Source organism: Pholcus phalangioides, unplaced genomic scaffold, assembly GCF_987345545.1.
Source record: "Pholcus phalangioides strain wild (caught in Gottingen) unplaced genomic scaffold, Ppha-v1.0 ptg000004l_1, whole genome shotgun sequence".
Taxonomy (NCBI): Eukaryota; Metazoa; Arthropoda; class Arachnida; order Araneae; family Pholcidae; genus Pholcus; species Pholcus phalangioides.
Window position 1 is genome coordinate 9,827,683 of NW_028301597.1, and position 23,966 is coordinate 9,851,648.

A 23,966-nucleotide genomic window follows, 5' to 3' on the forward strand; every position below is an offset into this window, starting at 1 on the left:
AAACTGAATGCTCGTATAATTCGTTCCATTATCGGAAACCAAAGTTTGAGGCAAACCAAACTGAGCAAACAATTTTCAAAGTTGTGATATAGTGGTACTAGCAGTTATGTTTCGTGTTATAATGATTTCAGTCCACTTGGAATATGCATCACAAACTACAAGAAACATTTTTCCAAAATATGGACCTGCATAATCGATATGTATTCATTGCCAAGAACCATTTGGCCATTCCCAGGGATGTCGCAAAACGTTTGGTGGTTCTTTTCTTGTTTCCTGACAAGATTCACAATTGGGATACAAAAATCTCGATATCTTTGCCTATACCAGGCCAAAAGCAATGACTTTGTGCTAAAGCCTTCATTTTGATTATACCAGGATGGCCTAAATGTAGTTCAAGAACTTTCTGCCTAAATTGTTGTGGAATGATGACCCTATTTCCACGTAAAATACATCCATGTTGCAATGAAAATTCAATCTCTTTTCCCTTCCAAGGTGCGGGTAGTTCAGTCCCTTTTAGCAAGCAGTGATACAGTGCAGAAAGAGATTTGTCATGTTGGGTAGTCCTGGATATTTCTTGAGTAGTCAGAGACACAGTTTCAATCTGCATTTCATTAAAAAAGTCAATTTCATTATAACTGTCCTCTTGAGACTCTACAGGTAGTCGCGAAAAGGCATCAGCGTTCCCATGATCCTTGGTGTTTCGATACTGAATCATATAATTAAATGCTTGTAAAAACATAGCGTAATGTAAACATTCGTGTAGCTGAGAGTACAGGTAAACTTTTGTGTGGAGAGAATATTGACACTAAGGGCTGATGGTCTGTTACTAGAAAGAAATGTCTCCCAAACAAATAATGGTAGAATTTTTTTACACCCCACACTATACTCAATGCTTCTCTGTCAATCTGAGAATATTTCATTTCAGTCCTTGAAAGTGCACGTGATGCAAACTTTATGGGTCTTTCCGAACCATCTGGCATGTAATGACTGAGTACGGCGCCAATGCCAACCGATGAAGCATCGGTCTGTAACACGAGAGGCAATTTAGGGTCATAATGAACTAAAATTCGATCAGAAGCTATCTCTCGTTTCAAGAGCACATATGCATTTTGACATTTTTGATTCCATATATACTCCCTAGCCTTACGTAGCAAATAGTATTCAAAGGTGCAATCATTGTCGACAAATTTGGACAAAATTTCCCATAATACTGAACTAATCCCAGAAAACTTCTCAGTTCGGACACATTCTTAGGTACTGGTGCATTTAATACGGCATTCACTTTTCCTGAGGTTTTCCATAGACCCTTCTTATCGATTTTATATCCGCAATAATAAATTGATTCCCTGAAAAACTCATTTTTCTTACAGTATTCAATCTTTCAAAGTGTTCAGCATCAGAGGCTCCGGTAACTTTGATATCGTCCAAATATACTTGAACGCCGGGGATTACAGCCAGAACGTGTTTGATACCCCTCTGCCAAATAGCAGGTGCTGACATTATCCCGTAGTTCATCCTCTTGTATCGGAATAACCCTCTGTGTGTATTGATAGTCAGTAGGTGTCTATCTCTTGGTTGCACTGTCATCTGTAGGTAAGCTTCGGCGAGATCAATCTTGGAAAATGCTTTTCCTCCCGCAAGCTCTGCAAAGATGTCATCTATTTTCGGCAACGGATGTTGATCAACTTTTAGAACCGGATTCAGGGTAGCTTTGTAATCGCCACATATGTGAATGTTTCCATCACATTTCACCACTGGAACGATGGGGGTCGAACACTCACTATGGTTCACAGGTTCAAGTACGTCTTCAGAGACTAATCTGTCCAGCTCTTTCTCGACACGTTCTTTCAGTGAGAAAGGGATTGGTCTCGCTTTCATGAATTTCGGCTTGGTTCCTGCTTTCAATTCGATGTGACACTGTAATTTCTCCAACCGACCAAGACCCGGGGTGAAAATTTCAGAATATTTTTGAAGCAAGATCTCAAGCTTTGAAGATCTCAAACCTTCTTGGGTGAGATGTTTCACCTCAGGCCAGTTGATTTTCAGGGTTTGTAGCCATTCCCTTCCGAAAATTGCATTTACTGGTTGATTCACCAAGTACAGGTTCTGAGTAGTAGTTTGCTTTTCATAACGTACTTGCACGGTAGCTTGACCCACTGGATGCACCAACGATTGATCAAAGTTCTTTAGAACCAGGCTCGTTTTCAGAATTTTTACACTTGGGCATATTTTCTTGAATTCCTGTACATTCATGCATGATACTGCGGCACCGGTATCCAACTCCATGGAAAGTTTCTTCCCCTCAAGGTATACATCAAGCATCAACTTCTTGTTTCTTTTAGCCTGTAGATTATTGACAGGAAACACGTCAAATTCCAGGTTCAGCTGATTCACATTAGTTTTTGATCTACACACTTTCTGTAGGTGTCCTTTCTTTTTACAAAATCTACATATGCTGTCCTTGAATTTACACTAATGAGCCATGTGAAAAGTGCTCGAACAACGATAACAAGCACGATTTTGTCCCGCTGGTTTCACTTTATGTTTCGATTCCGAGTTCATGTTGCTCTGGTATCGTTTTCCCATAGGTGCCATTCGAGACACTTCGCTGATTTTCTTCACGCCAAGCTGTGACAGTTGATTATGCATTTCTTGGACATCCTTCGACTCAGTTTCTAAACCGAGAGCTGTAGATTTCACAGTATCGTAAGTCAAATTCTCAATAGCCAGAAGTTTCTTTTGGATATTTTCGGAACTCAAACCCATAACAAACCTATCGCGTAACATCACAGATAGATTCGGTCCAAAGTTACAATTCCGCGAAAGTTTCTGTAATTTGATCGTGTAATCCGCTATTGACTCCCCTTGAAGTTGATTCCTCTTGTAAAACTTGTAGCGTTCCGTCATCTCATTCGGAGTCGGATTCAGATGTCCTCGTAACAGGGTGACGATCTTGTGGTAGGACTTTGTAGATGGGAGATCCGGAGTGGCAAGGTTCTTTGGGATCCTGTAGGTGCGTGGCCCGATGACGCTCAGCAAAGCCGATGCTTTCTTCTCTTCGGGTACATCGTGAACGGCGAAATATGATTCCAGTCGCTCCTCGTAGCTATTCCAATATTCAACGGATTCATCGAACTGTACAAAATGAAACTGGAACGGTGCAGTGCCAACTGGTTGAGGTCGCGTATTCATCTCATAAACAGATACAGTTCCGGGTTGTTTTTTTTTTTTAAAATCCTCGGTCGCCAGTGTTTTCTATTTTGTTTAATGGTACAAATTAATTATAATAATTCGGTTACAGACATACTCAAATACATGATGATAACGGATACACGATTACAGAGATGCTATCGTAATAACAACGCAGCGCGAACTGCCTAAACATCCAATAGCAGTAATATGATACAATGACATGTGCACCATTTGTCTGACAATAATATAACCACATACATAAAATTTCTGATTCATTTCATCCAGCTGGAACACAACTCAGATAGTATACAAGTTTATAAAGTGAATATAAAGCCCAGGATAAGAGCTTTAATGACTATGTTCTCTCTCACCATATTACTTATGGCATATACAAATCTGAGTTTCCCTCAGACCATTTTGCTCATGCAGCTTATATGTCAGAGGCATCAAAATTATGTCTTGCACAGGTGAGAATTTTGTCTCAAGCCTTCCTGCTCCTTCACATGATTACACTAGGGCTATTATATATATTTTTTAATAAAATGACCCAAGAAAAATTGTGACTCGGGTGTGCATAGAAAATAACAACATAGGCAAACCACATTCCTAGATGTAGAAGCCTCTATAGCTGTTGGTATAACTACTTTATCTAAAAACAATGTAACCTGCGTGGGATGACCATTAAAAAAAAGAAAAAAAGGCTCAGGGCAATTTATTTCATAGGTATCATCTCATATTTTATGATACAGACCAATATTTCTCATAATATTCAGATCTTGAAAGGGGCGATTGCCATCCTCTAGAACTGTGTGTGTTTTGGAATTGGCTATAAACTGTAGATCCCAATACAATTAGTCCTGTATGCAGAATATGATAATGTGACAAAAATGGCCATTGTAGTTGTGAGTGGATGCTAGCTTGTTACCTATTATTTTCATTATCAGAATGTCTACCCAAAGAAAAATTCTGTGAATTTTGTTGACCTCTACTTGTCACACACCTTCCAAACCAAACATGACCATGGTCTAAATAAAGTAATTTTAATTAATGCGCAGCTGGAAACCATTTCCCGGTGAATGGCGTAAAAGGAAATGACATATCAAGAGAAAGAATAGTAGAAAATTTAGAAGCAAAACGAGAGAATCTGTTAAAGATGATGGAAAATAAATACATGGAACAATCACAAATTGGTTAAAAATAAGGAGTGAAAACAGATGTGAAATAAATATCAGATTGTAAAAATAAATCAAAGGAGTAGATTATTTTTTCGAAAAAATAGCTGGAAACATCAATTGAAGGGTTTTGTTGCCTTGGGTTTTGTTTGTGGACGAGCTGCAATTCACGTACTTTGACCCCATTTTATACATTGTCGGAAGCCTAGGTGCTGAATCTTGGAGAGTGAGAATTTCAAGCTAATTCCATTTGCGGCCCCAAAAAATAAAATTGCGTGGAGGGCAAATGATGTAATCGAAAAGTCAACTTCTATTGTGACATAATTTCAAAGTTTCTAAAGGGAAAATTTTGTTTTTGGTGCAAGATGGTGCAGAATTAAAGAATTTCGGCATTTTTGTAACAGAATGTAGCAAACGAGGGGAAATTATCAAAATTGTAGCAGAATGTAGCAGATTTCTGTAATTGTGGCATATTTTCCCCTCCTGAGCATGACTTGGAAAAGACAGAATGAGAGGTTTGAGATGGAATTTTCAAAAATTCTAGAACCTCTCATCTGGAACTTCAAACTTATGAGACCCAGAGATGCCAATTTACATGCTATAGCACATTAAATACTCGGAGTTTTGCGCAGATGGTTTTTGGGTCAAAAACAATTTTAAATTAACAGATAGTATAAGAATGTATTTTTTCCCAATATATTTTAATTTTCTATAAAAATACTTTAAATTTTTGATTTTCTTAAAGGGGGAGGGGGTGACATACCCTGATTTACGTTTATGGTGATTACACAGACCTACAACACAAACATGTATACATTAAATTTCAAATCCCTGGTATTTTGCATTATCAATTTGTAGGATAGATGCAGGGCTGCAACTAGGGGGGGGGGTGAGGGGTAGATGGGTCTGGCGACCCAGACGAAATTCATCCTTTATAATTGCTGCTTCTACATTATACGAGACGTCAAAATGCATGCTTGCCCAGCCTGAGAAAGTATCTAGTTGGCACCACCTACTGGACATAAAACATGCTAAATTCAGGTGTGAAAATGTGTGGCAGTTAAATGGTGACAGATCAGAGTGGTGGACCATCAAAGAGGGAGAAGAAAATCATTCCACCAGGAAGTCGCTTTGCAAGGAATAGAATAGAGGATATGAATAGAGGGATCGGAAGATAAACTTCTGAATTTCATTTGCTTTAAATTTAATAACAAGATATTGTTAATTATAATGAAATGGAGAATCAATCAGATGAGAATTTATAGATTAATTTATTAGTAAATATATAAATGTGTGTGTGCTTAACTTTTAATTACAGTGGATACTGCTTATAACATTTTTCAAAAAAAAATCATAAAAAAACATAGTAAGTGGGAAAATGTTTTAAATGGGAAATCTCAATGAGAATTACTTAGGGACTATGAAAATAAATTGTTTGAAATGGGAATAGACTATATTTTTGTTATTACATTTGTTAAATTCCATATATGACATGAATGTCGCTCTCCACTTGTTAATACAAGATATACAGAAATTTCTGTATATATTGTATTAACAAGTGGAGAGCGACATTCATGTCATATATATAGCCCTCTGGTGGCTCGTCGTCCATGAGCTATTAGCTGATCGGTTTCACCGTCCATTGCACGGTTCCGTTCGGCATATATACGCTCTAGCGAAGGAAAATCTCTATCTCCTCTGTAGCTTAGTGGTCAGAGCACTCGTCCGGCAATCGAGGGACCCGGGTTCGACTCCCGGTAGAGGCAGAGATGAGTTTTTTCCTTCCTTAAAAAATTAACATCTCAAATACTAAATATCTTCACAACATCCAGTCTTCTGTATATCTTGTATAAATTCCATATGTTAAATTCTCAGTGTTAGTGTGTTTCTTTGCAAGCTTTTCGTATCAGTAGACAAGGAAAGTAAATGAACCTAGTTATAAGCTGGTAAATTAATTTTTTTTTTTCAACCTTTGGATAGAACATGTTTTTAGAAATGTATTTATTTGATTCACAGGGAATGATGGATGATGTAGGGGGGGGGGGGATGTTTTATGAGAGGAAACCTACTTTCACTCAAAAAGAATCCAGATTTTGTTAAATTAGAATACAGCAGCATCTCTGTACTGTACTTCCAGAAAAATGAGAAGGAGTTCAAGAGAATTTGCTTACCTTGCCTTCCTTTCATAGGCGCATTCAGCTTCAGATCAAGTTCTCATTGAAGCTATCCATACTCATCAAAACACTGATGATGTGATTTCTAATTCCAACATGCAGTCACTCCACTTTTAATAATGATATTAGTCCTTTTCTGCTATTCTGAAAAAAGAAATTTTTTATATGTGGATTTTCACATGAGTTATGTTGGGATGTTGCATCTTTGAGACATATTGAAGACAGATTGAATATGAACAATGTTTCACCGCTGTAGATGAGGAATCAGCAGCATTGGTGTCATGGTCTCTAAGATATGTTCTTCAGGTTTTCTCTGACAAAAATCAAAATTAAAAGATGGGATTCATCAGATTCGAGAAAAAAACATGGAATTATAAGAAAATTCCCAAAAAGCTCAAAGAGAAACTACGAGACCTTAGTTCGCATGGTTAGTAACTTTCAGATAATCACGAATCAAAAACCATTCAGAACTTCCAGGAAAAACAAAATAAATAGAAAAATAAAATGAATTTCTCTCAGAAACAACCGATCCTTCACTCCCTTCTTGATAAATTCAAAGCAAGCATTGAAGTTTACAAGTGCAAGCAACATGCAAAGCACCTTTGTCGAAAAATTCTTGACTTTAAACACTTTTTTTTTTAAATCAAATATACAATTTCAGACACAACAAAAATACAGAAATAACAAAAATACAATTATTACCATCATTATATCACTAGGGATGGGACGAATAGTAATTTGGCCAAACACCGAATATTCAGCGGCCAAATATTGATTCTCTTAAAAAATTCATCACAATTATAAATAAAATTGCAGTTTTTAATCAAAAATTAATTTATTGGTAATTTCAATAGATACTGAATTTTAATAATGCATTTTATTATTTAAATAAATACATCTAAATGATACTAATAAATACTGATAACTGAAAAATTTTCATTGCCATGATAATGACAATCAAATTTAACAATGATGTTATTGTATTTTAATACTACAGTGATACCTTTGCTAACGAAGATGATTTTTTCTGGAATCACATTCATTAGCTGAAACATAGCTTTTAATGGGAAAATCGTTTGATTCATTTCTGGCTTTGTCCAAAATTTAAATATAATAAAAAAAAACACTAAGGAATACTATAAAAAACTCAACTGATTAAAGGCTAAAATGAACAGCTTCAAAATTCTATAAATGAGAATATACAGGAAGATGAGATACTATAAAAATCTTTTTTATTTCACATTATGTACACTAACACCAGAGCTTGTGTTGACACTACCCAATCGAGTTCATAAGTGTCCATTTGTGATTTGGTCAGCTCATTTCTGTGTCTGACACATGCATACGGAAAAGTTAATCTCCTAGAATGTCCAGACTGTTCGCTTGAGTCTTGCACTGAAACAAAGCATGCTCTGACAACATAGGCTACCTTTTTTTTCCAATGCATTTTCTCTTTTGACTAAAAGTTTTCTTCAGCCAACTTTCCAGCAGAACGGTTCAAAGAATTTCAGAAAGAGTAGTATAGGTATATCTGAAAAAAGATTCCGAGTTGGACACGAGTTAATCTGGCCCTAGTGACAGTAATTCTGATGATGATTGGTGTCAAAATTCAATTCTCACAATGCTGCTATTTTATGTTAGTGCATGCATGAATTCATATCATCAAAAATGTTTGTTAGTTGAATTTGTTAGCCGAATCAGTACATCATGAAAAAAATCGTCATTACATGGAAAAATCGTAAGTCAATGCATTCATTAGTCAAGGTATCACTGTGCTTACAAAATAAACTTTTTTTTTCAACACTTGTTGCAATTTTAAATCTAATTAAGAAAATGTCAACCATTATTTACTCTCAAGTATTAATGCTAGGTTGGCGGGTTTTTGACGGATAAACATGATTTCTGTTATGTCAAAAATATCTGTCAAAAACTTCAAATATTGCTTTACCATATAAAAATTCCTATTGGAAATACACACATTAATTGCATTTAATGTTTAAAATGACTGTTATACAAAAAATAAATACTTAATGATTGTAAAATAATTTTCTACTCTATAGAATTATTTTGGACAATATATATATGTTTCTTTCTTATAAAATATACAATTTCAATAAAACACAATAAAGCTAAAAGAAAAACTATGGAATGATTTTATATTCTTCAATTCAAGATGACCTTTTAAAACTTCTTTAACTGCTTGTATATGTGTATAGATATAAACATCTGCTGTACACTTTTTATAACACATAGGTGTTTAAAAATCTTTTACACCATATATATGTAATGCTGATTACTGTTATCAAATTATCTAGATAATCACTGATACTTAAAACAATACCTGTGTTGTGTATAACATTAGAATATATGTAGCAATCAAACAGTTGATCAATAGTTGATATCCTACAATTAATATCTAGCAATCAATTGTAGGACTAAAATGTCCTTTGGCAATGCTGGCTTGTATATGAAGAAAACAAAACTCCTATAACTTATTCTTGGTGCAAAAGTAAGAATGGCTAAGTTTAACTATGATATGGTATGGTATATTTACTAGCATTCATAATGCAGAGGGTTTTTCAATTGAAGCTGCATCTAAACTTGCAAAAATATCAAGTCCAGCCAGTTCTGCTTTTCTTTAAAAATCTGGATTTATACCATGAAATTTTCAGGTGAGAATTGTTATTTAAAAAAAATTAAAACCATTTGACAACATTGACAATAAGTTTTTGACTGTTTAATACTGAGCTAATTTCAGGTCAGAAAACTGGCCCTGATGCTCCATCACACACATTTATTTTCACACACTATTTCGCTTATTAAACACCAGTAATTTAGATAAAATGGACCATAAAATATGTATGTAAAATGTAATATACAAAAAAAAAGGTTTCTCATCATGTTATATACGGCTATCATGTTCATACATCGTGTTATATATTATTCAAAATATTATCCAAAAGCATTCATTCAAGTTTTTGACAATTTAAACCAGTTTTTGATGCTTCTCATGTCAAAAATCCAACCCTGATTAATGCATCATTATATCCTAATTAATGCATTTATGACTAATTTTTCAAATCTAGATGCTTTCTGCCCATTTCAGTAGTTTAATACATTTCTTGTTCAGGTAATTTGTGTAATTAATTCATGCTTACTTCTACCTTATTGCAGTAGGATTCTATTTTCAGTTTCATGTCTTACTTATCCCAGAAATTCACCCTGATAAGGGATAGATATGCACAATAAAATATAATCAGTAAATTTTAATTTATGTGAAAAATTCAAATTAATATGGTTTTTAAATTATTTTGTGGTGCTTAGATTTACATATATATTTGGCCAAATACCTAAGCATTATTTGGCCGAACTGTGGCCGAATATTCATCCCATCTTTAATAATCACCAAAATGTTATGCTGTTATTTGAATTAAAGGTAAATTAATTAATACAATATATGCAATAATTCATTGTTCTGGCATATCATTAATTAATACTAATCAATCATGGCGAAAAGTGTTTGATCATATACTTACATAGCTGCCAACTTTGGGAAATGAGAGTTCAGGAGGTTTTCGCTTGGATCCAAAAAAATCCCATACAAAAATAAATTTAAAACAGATTTTTATCAGTAAAAGGGAAATTTTAGGTATATTTTCCAGTTGCAAAAATCGTGACACCGTGCAAGCCATCGCCAATCATGGCCAACCAGTAGGTTAAAGTCCTTGGGTTAAATTTCATCTCAAAAACCAAATCTCGCAAACCAAAAACTTTGTCGGGCTGACACAGGGGCATATGGATGGATAAAGCAGATACACATGATCGTGCCAATTTTGGATTTCGAAAGACCAGATTGATGCTTGCTGATTGACGAATTTTGTGTTTTCTCCCCAAAAATGAATTTTTTTTTCTGATTTGACGAAATGGCGACAATATACGCAACACTTATGAAGCAGCAGGGTTTTTTTGGGGTAAAATTCTTGGGGAATAATTTTTTTCCTAAATATAGGGATTTTTTACAATCATGGGTGAAAATCTGGAGAATAATTTTTCGGGTAGAAATTCTGGAGTTTCCCAGGAAACTTGGCAGCTATGTTCTTAACACATTTAAAATGTTAAAAAATACTTTTTCTTCTAGTGACAATTTTGAATAAAATCATTCATTCTGAAAGTGTTTCATCAACACTTCGGTGCAAAACAGGTGCTCGATCACTGTTTAAAAAAAAATATGTTGGTGCAGGCAGGAGCAGGTAACCATACAATGGGGTTTTCATTATTATAACTTTTCTGAAGTGCAAAGAGATGGCTCCCAAAAGTTATCAGCTATATGATCAGCTCAAAAAGCAGACAATTCCCATGTTGGAGTTCTCCAAGCTAAGAATGAAGGAAGTTTAAGGATTTTTAATTGTGCCCAAAATGTGGTGAGGATTCTTTGGGAAAAATATCAGAGGAACTGGTGGTGTTGTGAATTCAACTTGGGATCGCTGTACACCTGGAATAAGGAGAGGTGGAATAAAAGGAAAGCTCAATACAAGAATTGTTGTGCCACCCTTCAAGTAACTGAATTTAGAATAGGTAAAATACTGTTTGGAATAGGTCTGCAACCATACAAGAATTAATGACAATTGACACAATCCTTTGCAAGAATTGATGGCCGCTGTGGTGGTCGAGTGGTTATAGTGATGGACTCACGATGCGAGGATCCGGGTTCGAACCCCCACAGTGGTGGTCAGCTGAAGTTGGTTTTCTGTGGTTCCCAACTTCAAGGCGCGAATGCGAGCCGATCTCCCCGTAAAAAAGTTTCTCCACAGAGAGCAACAGGCCTACAACGTTACAAATATTCAATCATTACACTTCACTCACAATTTGAGGTATAGATGGCAGCACTGAAATACCAGACACAACACTAGCTACAAACTCAGACTGTTAGGTGCACTCACTTTGTTCCAGACTCTGCCACAAAGCTGGGCTGGAAGAGATCTCGGCAACGGGATAAGTCCAGTGGCAGAGACCCTGGCGTTCATTCATTCATTCATTGCAAGAATTGATGGCAATTGAAACAATCATTTACAAGAATTGATTTCTGCGAATCAATACCTAAACCTCATTCGAGTTGGCAACAGAAGAGGTCTTTAAGTTGCAATGCCATAAGGAGGTGGTTGCTAGACTTTTTAAAGAGAGTGCTACCTTTTCACAAGAATTTTAATTGCCGACTCCCCCCCCCCCCCCATTGAGTGACCATATGACCCCTATATTTCGGGACATTCCCAACCTATTATTTTTGCTGTTTTTAAAGTGCTTTTCGGACAACTGTTTGTCTCGGTTTCAATTTCCATTATCAATGATAAATGAAATCAAACTATTTTTCACTTAGCAGAACTGGAATGCTTATCTTGCACATCGTAATAGTACGGAGGGGGGGGGATAACTTGTTTATAATTAAATAATGATTAAGCCAAATTCCATAGGCTTCACCTGGCAAATTTACATGCTTACTCTCAAAATTTTCTAGATCTCATTTTTAAAAGTCCCTCCCCCCTCTTTTCGAGGTGCCCATATGTTAAGATGACACTGGCTCAAGGTCAAGATTACCAGACGCACAGGCAAAAAATATTCTAGGGTTGAATAATGGGAAGAAGAATTTTAATTGATTCGTTATGCTATGTTATTTTTAATATTAATAACATTTCCATGGTTGTGGTCTTTCCTGCTTGTGTTATACAAAAATTATTTTTCTCTCTCTCTCAATCACAATAATATTTCTTATTATAGCGAGCACTTTGTGTAGTCGTGTCTGCCTGCGATTCTGCCCAAACTTGAACACATATTCATAATAACGGATGTTGGATTTGTTTTGACCTTTCCACAATATTTTTGCTCGTTATAGAAATATTCAGTTAGCACGTAATTCAGTGAAATTTTCCCGCTTATAAATCAACATAAGTGGCTTCAAAAAACATTATAAGTGGGGAAAACCCTTTGAACAGGAAATCTTAATGAAAATTAGTTAGAGGTGAGATCACGAAAATAAGTTGCACTAAGTGGGAAAACATTATAAGTGGGAATGTTATATAAGCGAGATCGATTGTAGAGAGTTCTTAATATAAAACATATATACTTCAAATAGAGACACTTCATTTCCTCTTCATATTTCCCATATTCTGTAATTAAAATTTTAAAAATTATAAGATTTTTGAAATCAGATGCCTCTTTCTGAATCATCCTGTATTACTTGATATATTGTATATATAGAATTTGATAATCAATTGATCTAATTTTAATGTGATAAATTCATCAATTTGATGTGAAAACAACTTTTTTGTATGGATTTCTTGATATGATTTTTATATGTGACAACTAGAGGGATGATGGCTCTGGTCGAGTGGTCTTATACGTTCGCTTTAAGAATTAAAGCAAGCTCCATGTCTGTCCATTAGAAAGACTGATGAAGAGATGCTCATCATTGCTCTCTATGTTGATGAGGGACAGGTAGCTGGATCAAGCAAGTTGGAGATAGATAAGCTAATCACTGATCTGAAGCAAGAGTTCAAGATCCACTAGGCTTGTTCTTGGCTGTCCAAGTTGAACATAAAAAAATGGGGACATTCATATCTCAAGGTCTCTATATACTGAGAAAATCCTGCATCAATTTGGTATGGAACAAGCTAAACTAGCTGCTCCATGTAAAATGACTAAAGCTCAGGAGGGAGCTGATCCTGTTGATGTTATTTATAGAGAAGCAGTTGGGTGTTTACAATATCTAGTGATAGCTACTCGTCCAGATATAGCTGTAACATTTTGTGTCATGAGCTCAACTAACAAAAGGTGACTGGATTCGTGTAAAAAGGATTTACAGATACCTTCATGGTACCACTGATTCAGGCCTGATGCATCGTTCATTTCTACGATCAAACATCTGTGTTTACAGTGATGCAGATCATGCTGGTGATAAGGAAACTCGGAATGGTCTCTTTGTATTCAGGTGCTGCTATCACCTGGTGGTCAAGACACAGTGTAGCCATCTCCTCAACGGAAGGCGAGTAAGTAGCTTTTAGTGAAGCTGTTGAAAGAGCTAGTGGGATTCAATGACATTTCAGTTCTACATGTGGACATCCAAAATGCTATAACGCTGGTGCACAGTTGCAATTTCATTGCAGATCAAAGCACATTGACATTCAATTTCACTCAGTGCTTGAAAAATGTCTGTGGTGTATATACTGTCCTGAGATCAAAGGGCAAACATAATGACAAAGACTTGTCAAAAGTAATTTTTAATCGTATTCGCAAAAGTACTGGGCTTCATATCGGGAAGGGGTGTGGAGTTACGATATCGCGGTAACTTGGCGACCACATATGTAATACTGCCACGTTGGTTCGTTTTGTCGCCGGTGTATGTTTTTATTCGTGGAGAGTAAGTTGTATGTATGTTGTAACATTACCATTTAGGCTCCCGCAGAAATGGCCCTTGTTCTAGTCATTTATGTAGATTTGAATATGTTTCACTTCATTTTGGATCTAAGATTGATCGGCTTCTATGTTGCCAACTTCAATGTGAAAAGTTGAAAGCATTTTATTCCGTATGATATGCAAATGAGTTTTACTGTTCGAATATGCCAAGTTTTTACAGGCTGCTATCTGATTGGATCTTGGTATGGGAAAGTTTCCTTTAAGGGTCACCAGTGTGCTGAGAAAGATAGAGACAAAAATACACACACAACAATCTAGTCAATAAAACGTTTGGCATCGAATAGGCATGTGCTATGTTTAGGTGATCCAAGAGTCTAATCGAGTTCAGATATAGTGGCTTAGGGACACCTCGGGTTCTTATTCCTATCAGCCATGTTCAAATACAACGAGCCTGATAGAGTGCTAGCCGTCTTGCCGGGACACCGACCCATCACCCATCCGCCAGCTCTTAACCGGCCGCAGCGGCCCCGCATCATGAACTCTCTCTTTTGCATAGGTTTGGGACTCGGATCACCCGTCCGGAAACCTGGTTATATACAGTTCACGTGGAGGAAAAGAGATCTCGCTCATGACAGCAGAGCTGAGCCGATGCCATCATAAAGCTTGACGCCCCTGGGACACATGCCGGTGATACTCGTGCCATTGAAGAAAAGAGACGCTGAGATGAAACGTGGTGAACCTCTTCTAACAGACTGACAGATCAGTGGGACCTAATCAATTAATGTGCAATATTTACTAAAGAACTCTAAAAGATTGTTATATTTATGATTGTTCCTTAAACAGGTTAAAAGTTCTAAAAAATGTAAAAAAAAGTTAATGTAATAAATCTTAATAGTGGAAAGAAAATTGTGTATTTCATTGTTGTCATTCACAAATACTAATTCTATGTTGGATACAAAAAATAACCGGGAATGTAAATCGGTACAACGTGACAGTCATGTAATGTTTTCGTTTCCTTATTGTGTTTCACTTTACAACTAATTAAAGTTAATAATTTGTATGCTGATCATATTGCTATTCAAACTCTGCTACACCCTGCATTTGTGAATCACAAGAAGATAAGTGCATTCATAAGAAAAACAACTGTTTGGTTTGTTGCTCGTTTATTACTTGGACAGTGGATTAAGAAAACCGGGCATTGTGAAGCATATTGTTTACTCATACACATTAGTGTTTACATAGACATTATAGAAAAATTTGTGATTCCTTATTACTAATGCAGCAAAAACTGCCAGTTCTCTGATATTTTTTCTAAAGAAAACTCATCATACTTTGGGCACAGTTAACTGTTTAAAGGGCAATGTTCCATATAAATGGAACATACTTTTTATTTACAAAAATATCAGATAAAAACTGATTCAAACATTTCCGGTTTTTTTAACGTATATAGCAGAGAGTTCAAAGTATTTATTGAAATAAATTCGGAAACTTCAGACTGATATAAACTTTTTTGACAGAGTTTTGAAATTTGACATTTTTTGGGCATTTTTTCCCCATTTCGATTAAAATTTGCCAAAATTCAATTTTGAAGTGAATTGAAAATTATTTTGTGTGCTGCTACCACTTACTATATCAAAGTAAATAAATTAGTTTCTTTGTACTGTTAAACATTAACAAAGGTGGAAAATGAAAATTTGATTTTTGTAGCAGGAAAAATTATTTTTGTAACAGCAAAAACGTTGCTTTGTAGCAGAATTTATCAGTTTTGTAGCACTTTAAAATTTTGGCAGTAAATAAAATACACAGTTTTATATATATATATATGCAGTGTAGCATACACCGAATTACATTTCACTTCAAGAAACAGTGTTATTTCAGCTCAGAAGAAGGGGGTGTGTGTCCATCCTCCAAGGTACAAAATACATAGAGACTTCTTCATATAGAAGAAATAGTTATATTTTTTAAATTATAAAATAATATTGAGAGACTTCTAGATATTATTTATATATCCTTACATTCTCTACAATATCAACAAATGAGAGGCATAGACATTTTAACACTTGGTGTGTTTAAGATTTCAAAAATAATTTGAAAATGAGTATTTTTAGCTTGTAGACTTGGTAATCAATAATTAAAAAAAAAAATCACTAAAGGAGAGGCTTGAAACACTCATTAGAAAAGTGACCATTTTTCTTGTTTTTGCCGCTGATGCAAGTCTAAGTATTACTTTTGTTCTCTTCAGTTTCAAGAATTTTTGAACGTTTCCTCTTGCTTCTTTTACCAGAATTTATTCATTTCATATTTAAAATGATGTTTCTTTTTGAGTTTGCTCTTGATCATCTCAGTTTGATTAAACATACTATAAGATGACTTCTTTTGCTGGGTCATTCTTAGAATATTTATTAGAAATTCTAAGAAATTTAATAGAGTGATTAAAAATTAAAATTACATTATTTTTAACTTTAACTATAGTAATTTAAACTAGAATTAAATTATTTTTAATTTAAACTACAGAAATAAAAACTATAAAATAATGATTAAACTATTAGAAATTTAAAAGAATGATTCTATATTCCCCAAAAATTAAATCCAAGTACATTTGTTTTCACTCTTTATTTTTAACTGATTTGTGATTGCTATGTGTACTTTGTTTTCCAGCATCTTTAACACATTTCAGTTTCTCGTTTTACTACCAAGTTTTATATTATTCATTTTCTGCTGTTCATTCTCTTGATATGCCATTTCCTTTTACACCATTCACCAACATGTTTAGTGTTTAATGGAAAATAGTTTCCAGATGAGCATTAATTAAAATTATTTTGTCTAGACGGGGTGTGGTTGGTTTCAAAGGAATGAAAATTCATGTAAGTGTTGAATTTTTTATGTGTTCAAGTGTTGAGATCTATCTTCCAAATCAAAAATGAGAATGGAAAATCTTTTCTGCAAATTTCAAACTATGGATGGTAAAATTGAATGGAATAATTTGCAGAAAACAACCACATTGTAATTTCTGATTCATTTCATTTAGTTGGAACAACAGTAAGATAGCCAATAAATGTGTGCAAGTTTATGAAGTAAGTGAATATAAAGCCCATGATAGCCCAAGAGCTTTAATGACCAAACTGCCTATGTTATCTTTCACAGACGCAGACCTATGGGGTGGGGGTTGATCTCCCTGAGCACACCCTCCCAAAAGCGAAATGTGAACATGATAATATTGCATTATGCGGATCTAGAGCTCTCCCAACAGAGAGCTCTAGATCCGCCCCTGATCTCACTATATTATTCATGGCATATACAAAAATATGTGAGTTTCCCCCAGATAATTTTATTCAAGCGGCTTATATGCTAGACAGGCACCAAAATAATGTCTTGCACAGGTGAGAATTTTGTCTCTCAAGCTTTCCCTGCTCCTTTACATGATTGCACAGGGGCTATTATATATTTTTCTAATAAAGGGACTGGTGAAAAATTGTGACCTGGGTGTCTATAGAAAATAACGACCTAAGCAAATCACATTCCTACACGTGGAAGCCCCTAGCTGTTGGTATAACTGCTTTATCTAAATGCACCAGGGTTTAAGCTAGATAAAAAAATTCCCTTCGCAAAAAAGCGAAAATGGGAGGAAAGCTTTAGCAAAATACTAAATGATTGATTGATGGTTGGATGTCTACTCGTTTCATACCTTCTGTATGCATTTTTGTGAAAGTGGCTACTACTTCTTTCGTATCGTAGCTTAAACCCTGAAATGCACTGTAGCCTGTGAGAGACGACTTAAAAAAAGGATAAGTCTAGGCAGTGGCGTAGCCAGGTTTTGGTCCATGGGGGAGCAAAATTGGGAAAGGTGCCATTTTTTTGTTAGTGTTTTAAGCGCAAACTTAAAATTATGCATTAGTGGGGGGGGGGGGGAAGAACTTTAAATTTCCTAATTTAAAAAAAATCAAATTTATTTTGTTTTCAGTGGATGTTATTTTTCAAATTAAATTAATTACCTTTCAATTGTGATTAATGTATTTTAATTTTTTAATTAATTAAAAAAAATGTAAATTCCATTTTATGTTTTGTGTACTTATATAAATGCAAACACCAAAAACAACTGGGAAGTCACCCTAACAGGTAGTTTGAAAAAAAATTTAGATTAAAATATAAAAGGAAATATATGTTTTCTTTCTCTCTAAAATTATTCCAAGATATGAAAGTACAGATAAATCTTCATGCTTCCATTTAATTGCTTTTATCATCTTACACTCTTATCATAAACATGTATCACATGTACACTACTTCTACTCAATCGTGCATGTACTTCCAAGACATTTCTCTTATGGAATTTTTAACAAATTAATGCATGCCGGAAAGTTCTTTCTTATATTATGCATGACCATAACGTATATAAGATGTCATAGTTATGCATGGTTTCGATTCGAGAAGTTTTGCCATCTGTCTTCCATATTAGAAGTAAAACTGGCAGATGCCTGAAGTTTCGTGTTATGCAAATACCACGGTGAAAGCCTACCTGCTCCCGCGGGAAGGCTTTCAAAATGAAAGATAGGTTAGCATTCGTACCTAGAAATTGAAAAAAAAAGAAGAAAAAAAAAAGACTCTCCCTTCAGTAAACCACGACTGTGCGACTAGTGGGGTTCAAACCGGGATGAATCCATCATGATGCCCACACGATCGCAGTGGTTATCACATACTACTAAATTGCAGGCGCACAAGCAGAGAGTGGCCTGAACCCAAAAAGGTTTAGGAACCACTGTTTCAAACGAATTAGTGTGAGCCAGAAATTGTCGTATGTGTCCGTAATCTATTTAAGTATCTCTGAGGCGTGTTTGTAATGCCACTGCTCGTCTTCCGAATCGAAGTGAAAGTGGCAGGTGTATGAATCGATTAAAATATTTTTTATGTTCTATTACCTACCGGCTTCCTTTGGAGATACTATTTGAAGGGGAGTTCTTCTCGAAGTTGAAAAACTTAAAAAGGCATTGTGCATAGCATATGTATATTTATTTCTAGTGAAATAAATTCATGCAATGTGTTTTATAACAAATCAGAGAAGAATGAAAATATATCGAGTGATGAATAGTACAGACTAGTGCAGGGGTTTTCAAACTTTTTCCATCTGCGGTGCCCTGTTACTCTAATCAATGCTTGCCCGGGGTTCCCAAGAGCAGTTTAACAAAGAATCTCTTAGAAAAACCTTTGGGGTGCTCCGTGGTGTCCCCGGCAAAGGTTTTTCGAAAATATTTTTTGTTAAACAGCTCTAGGGAGCTGACGGAACTCGCGGATAAGCATTGAATAGGGGAAAGGGCACTTCGGGAGGAAAAAGTTCAAGAACCCCTCTGCGTCAGGCTATTCGGAGCAGTCACGGATAAATGATGACAAGGTCAGGGGCCACGGGTGCCAAAAGTTTAAGAAACACTGGATTAATTGGAGGGGAGATATACATGCCATGAGTTAACAAACACACCGACCATAACTACTGTATATATAATATAGTACAATATATTATCGTACAAATACAGAAGACTATAATTTCCTCTCCCAGTCTCTGCATATCAGAGTGCTATTGACTAAAGATTATAGGTTTTTATTTACCCACCTTTAAGAAACTCTTCCAGAACCCTTTTTTGTGCCCCAAAATCTTGGGTTTTTAGAGCTCAAAAGCCCATAGCCGTTTTCCACCTTTACCTAGTATTTGACACTGCCCTATACACAAGCTAGTATCTCTAGACAAGACACCTGCAGGTAACGTGGCATTTCTAGGCACTTTGAATCTGCTAAGTTTCCCCCCCCCCATACACAAAGTGGTATTTCTAGGAGCTCAAACTCTACCTAAGGCGCCCAAAGAAAAGGCGATACTTCGTCGAGCTTGAATCCTAGCCATTACTTCATAGGTTCAGTTGTCTGTCCACAATAGGTTCCCGTGCCTAATTTCTTCAAAAGGCACATTAGTCAATGCTCTTGGTGGCCCTTCAGAACAGAATGAGAATTTAAATTTCGTGAATGCCATATCCTCATACCTATGAAAGGTATTTCTAGGAGCTCTACCGAGAACGACCAATAGCAAGAGAAAAAAGTTGCAGCTAGAGGCGGACAAGATTATGCCCTTTAATAAAGGTGGGGGACAGAGGCTGATCTGAACATGCTTCCAGATGAAGAGCTTGAGCGCAATTGTCAAAAATGGTAATGAAAACCTCCACTTTCTTTTTTCTCCTTCTTTTAAGGATTGCTACAAACCCAATCACTGTGAAACTGCAAGAGGCGCAAATATAAATGTAGATTTTTTTTTTTCCCCTTACTAAACATTTTAGTTAATGAAGTTAGAAAATGAAAAAGTCAATACATATTTTTTTTTCAATTTTTTTTAAAGATCAAAGTCATTTAGAAAAATAGGCGTCAATATAGGCAAAATTTCGATTGGGGGAGCAATCGCTCCCTCTGCTCCCCTCCTGGCTACGCCACTGGGTCTAGGACAATTTATTTCATAGGTTTGTTAGATCATCTCGTATTTTATCATACAGACCAATAGTTTCTCATAGTATTCAGATCTTGGAAGGGGCGATCACTGTCCTCTGGAACTGCATCTGTTTTGGAATCAGCTATAAACTGTAGACCCCAATACAATTAGCCTTGGTATTCAGAATATGATAATGATGAGACAAAAATGGTCACTGTAGCTGTGAGGGATGCTCTCTAGCTTGTTACCATATCATTTTCATTATCAGAGCGTCTACCACATATCCGAAGAAAAGTTTTGTGAATTTTTGTAGACCTCTGCTTGTCTGCCTAAATAAGCTTTGCTGGAATCTTACATCAAATACCTTTCAAACCAACCATGTGCAGCTGGAAACCATTTTCCATTGAACACAAAACATGCTGGTGAATGACATATCAAAGAGAAAGAATAGTTAAAAATGAAGATTAGAAAACTTTGAAGCAAAACGAGAGACTGAAAATCTGTTAAAGGTGCTGGCTAATTCCATTTACGGCCCCCAAGAAATAAAATTGCGAGGACAAATGGCATCATCGAAAAGTCAGATTCTATTGTGACACTACTTCAAAATCCCCTAAGGGAAAATTTTGTTTGTGGTGCAAGATGGCATGGAATTGAAGAATTTTGGCATTTTTGTAGCAGTATGTAGTAAATGAGGGGAAAATTGTCAAAATTGTAGCAGAATGTAACAGACATAGGAAATTGTAGCAATTGTAGCAGATTTTTCACTCCTGCATTAAAGAGCTACACGCTTTCAAAAATTCATGTTCCATTTATGGAACATTAGTCTTTCAAGAAAGCAGGCTTCTAGGGATATCTAATGTGCAGTGTGCTGCTTCGATTTTCCCGTTCGAACCCCACGGTATTATCAATTGACATGTGTATAGGGGCTAATTTTGGGTAATATGACACAGATGAATGTGCTTTCTGGGATGGATTGTTTATATTGGGCGAGCACATTTTGATTCTTGCATTCTTAGAAATGCAAGTTTAAGCGAACTGCAGACTAATTCAAACCAAGTTTGACAATCTTTAGTCTTGTTGCTGAGTGTAACCATATCAAAAAAATATCTCACATTAGAAGAAACTAAGATATTTAGAAACACTTTCAGATTCCAAATTACAGGACATAGATATATGTATGTCAATTACGTGCTAATGAAAATGGGAACATCACGGATGAAGATGATATTGTTGAAAATGATCTAGTATCTTCTTAACTGATGTATGCGAAATGCTAGATTTTGCAGCAATGAAGATGAAGTGTTAGAAAAATCGTGAAACATGTTCTTCAAAAGATATAGGACAGAAAAAAGGAGCAAAACATAAGTGCAACACTCAAGTTTCAAGAAAAAGTGGGACAGTTTTGAGCAATCCGAAAAAAAACCTATAGCATGGGATAAAAAAATTCTTTCTGGAATCCGATCAAAACCTCAGCTGTGGATTCCATTGGAAAATATTTGCCATATGACCATTACAACACGTTGAATAAATCATTCAGAGTTGTGAGAAGGGAATCTTATTTCGCATTTGGGGAATTCCGAAGAGAAGTGAGAATGGACCTTCTACAAACGAAGGAGGAGTTAATCCAGGTCCACGTTGTCAACTGAAAAAAAGATGTCAGGTCATTTGATGGCCATTATATTGTATCTGTGATGCAAGGACGGTGTGTGATTTGCCAAAAAAAAAACACTGTATAAATGCTACCAATGTGACAAACGGGTCCATCAAAGATGTTTTCCTTCTTTTATTTTACATTAGAAAAAAATTGAATTTTCTGCAAACATTTTATGTTAAAAAACCCGGTATGTGTTGCAAATTTGTAGCAGAAAATAGAAAATTTTGTGTGATAACTGTACTCCAGAAGTAAATAATTGTGAGAATATAGGCGATACCAGTTTCCACTTTCACCTCTCCCCAAGTGTCAATGTTCCATTTATGATTACCATTTATGGAACATCGTGAAAAACAGAGAAACATTTTTTTTCTTCAAATTTCAAAGTTGATCTATGTATAGGCATGCAAAAAAAGACCTCAAATTCCAAATCAATAAGTGTTCATAGTTCGGCCTGTAAACTGTTAAAGAATCCTGGAGGAATTCTGTCTACCAACATGGAAATTATCAGCTTTTTGAAATCAGAAAAAGGATGAGGAAGCAATCTCCCAAAAACATTTTAATGATGAAAAAAAACACAGTTGCATTTATTTTTGTACATTTCATTACACATTTATACTAATAAATTCATGGGACAGATCACACAGATCGAACCAGATACTACCACCAGAATATGCTGAAATCTGTGACGTATGGCACAGAACAACCTGGGGAAATTTTAAAAACAAATGTAGAAAACACTATTGTGGGAATTTTTTACCGCAGAACATTTCCAATCAGCAGAGTGCAGAAATTCAATGTTAAACATTCTGCTTTGGAGGGAATATGTAAGGATCATATATTATGTCTGGTTTCCTTGCAACTGTGCAAAAATTATTTCATTTACATATTTTGAGTCAAAACAGTTTTTAAATAGAGATCAAACACTTATTTCACAACCAAGTGCTGATTGAACCTTTTTCCTGGGTGTTACCAATCCATACACTCACTGCTTTTCAAGCTGAAGAATAAATTTGACTTTTTCATTCATTATTCAGAGAATGATCACCACCACATATTTTCACTGAGAGAAAAAAAAATGTCAATTTTTTATTTTTTGCATTTTAAACGTTGTGTTAGTGTGTTTGTGATGAAACACTTTTTTGTCACAGGTATATATATACTTATTGCCACTATTTTGTAACATGTAAAAAAAAAAATAATAATTACACAAACACCATTATATTATACACTACACAATTGATGAACACACTACACAGTCAAGTTCATCTCAATTTGAGTTGATCAGCTTGAATATTTCTTAAATTTGGGCACAAGATATTGTCAGAGACCTATCAAAGTTTGTGATGTAAGGCATATTCTATTTGACCTAGCTTAGATATGTGATTGAGACAAGAATACTTTACAATATTCAGGAACAGCTATAAATTCACAGCGGATATTGACCCACCAGGAATTTTCACAAGCCAGCTACTTGATGGTGAAAGAACCTAAGAAATTAAAATTTATTACAAGATAAAAATAATAAAAAACCAGGTAAAACAAACTACAAAAAGTGATGCAAAAACAAATCTCAGTAAAACAGTGTTTTTAAATCTGCGGTTTGTGAGCAGTGTTGCCAACAGTACAACCATTGAACTAAAATTTTTAAAACTCTTACATACAACTAGTGTCTGTTTCAGGTTAACTTTGCAGTGAAGAGAAAGGTAGAGAGTGTATTCCTTCACCGCAAAATATAGTTCTCATATATTGGAGGTTTAAGATGAACCTTTAAACAGAATATTTAAATTTTTTCTACGATTTTGAAAAAAATACTGAAAAAACATCGTTTTGAGCCGATGTTTACTTGTTTAAAATTTTTAAATTATTAAAAATATTGGTTGCCATTATCAAGAATCCATAGCAACGGCAAC

The 23,966-nt window shown here is 35.3% G+C and overlaps 1 protein-coding gene across 6 annotated transcripts in view; it reads right to left on the bottom strand.

Moving 5' to 3' along the window:
- Positions 1-23,966, bottom strand: part of LOC149086522 (uncharacterized) — a 211,156-nt gene that overhangs the window by 15,727 nt on the left and 171,463 nt on the right. For 2 of the 6 annotated variants that reach the window (XM_089255979.1, XM_089255980.1), the window contains exon 7: positions 6,536-23,543. In XM_089255979.1, the coding sequence (XP_089112105.1) occupies positions 23,475-23,543 (69 nt within the window). In that variant the 3' untranslated portion in view covers positions 6,536-23,474. Of the gene's footprint in view, positions 1-5,860; positions 6,150-6,534; positions 23,544-23,966 lie in introns of those variants that run through there. The other 4 variants (XM_089255984.1, XM_089255983.1, XM_089255981.1 and 1 more) reach the window with 4 other exon arrangements.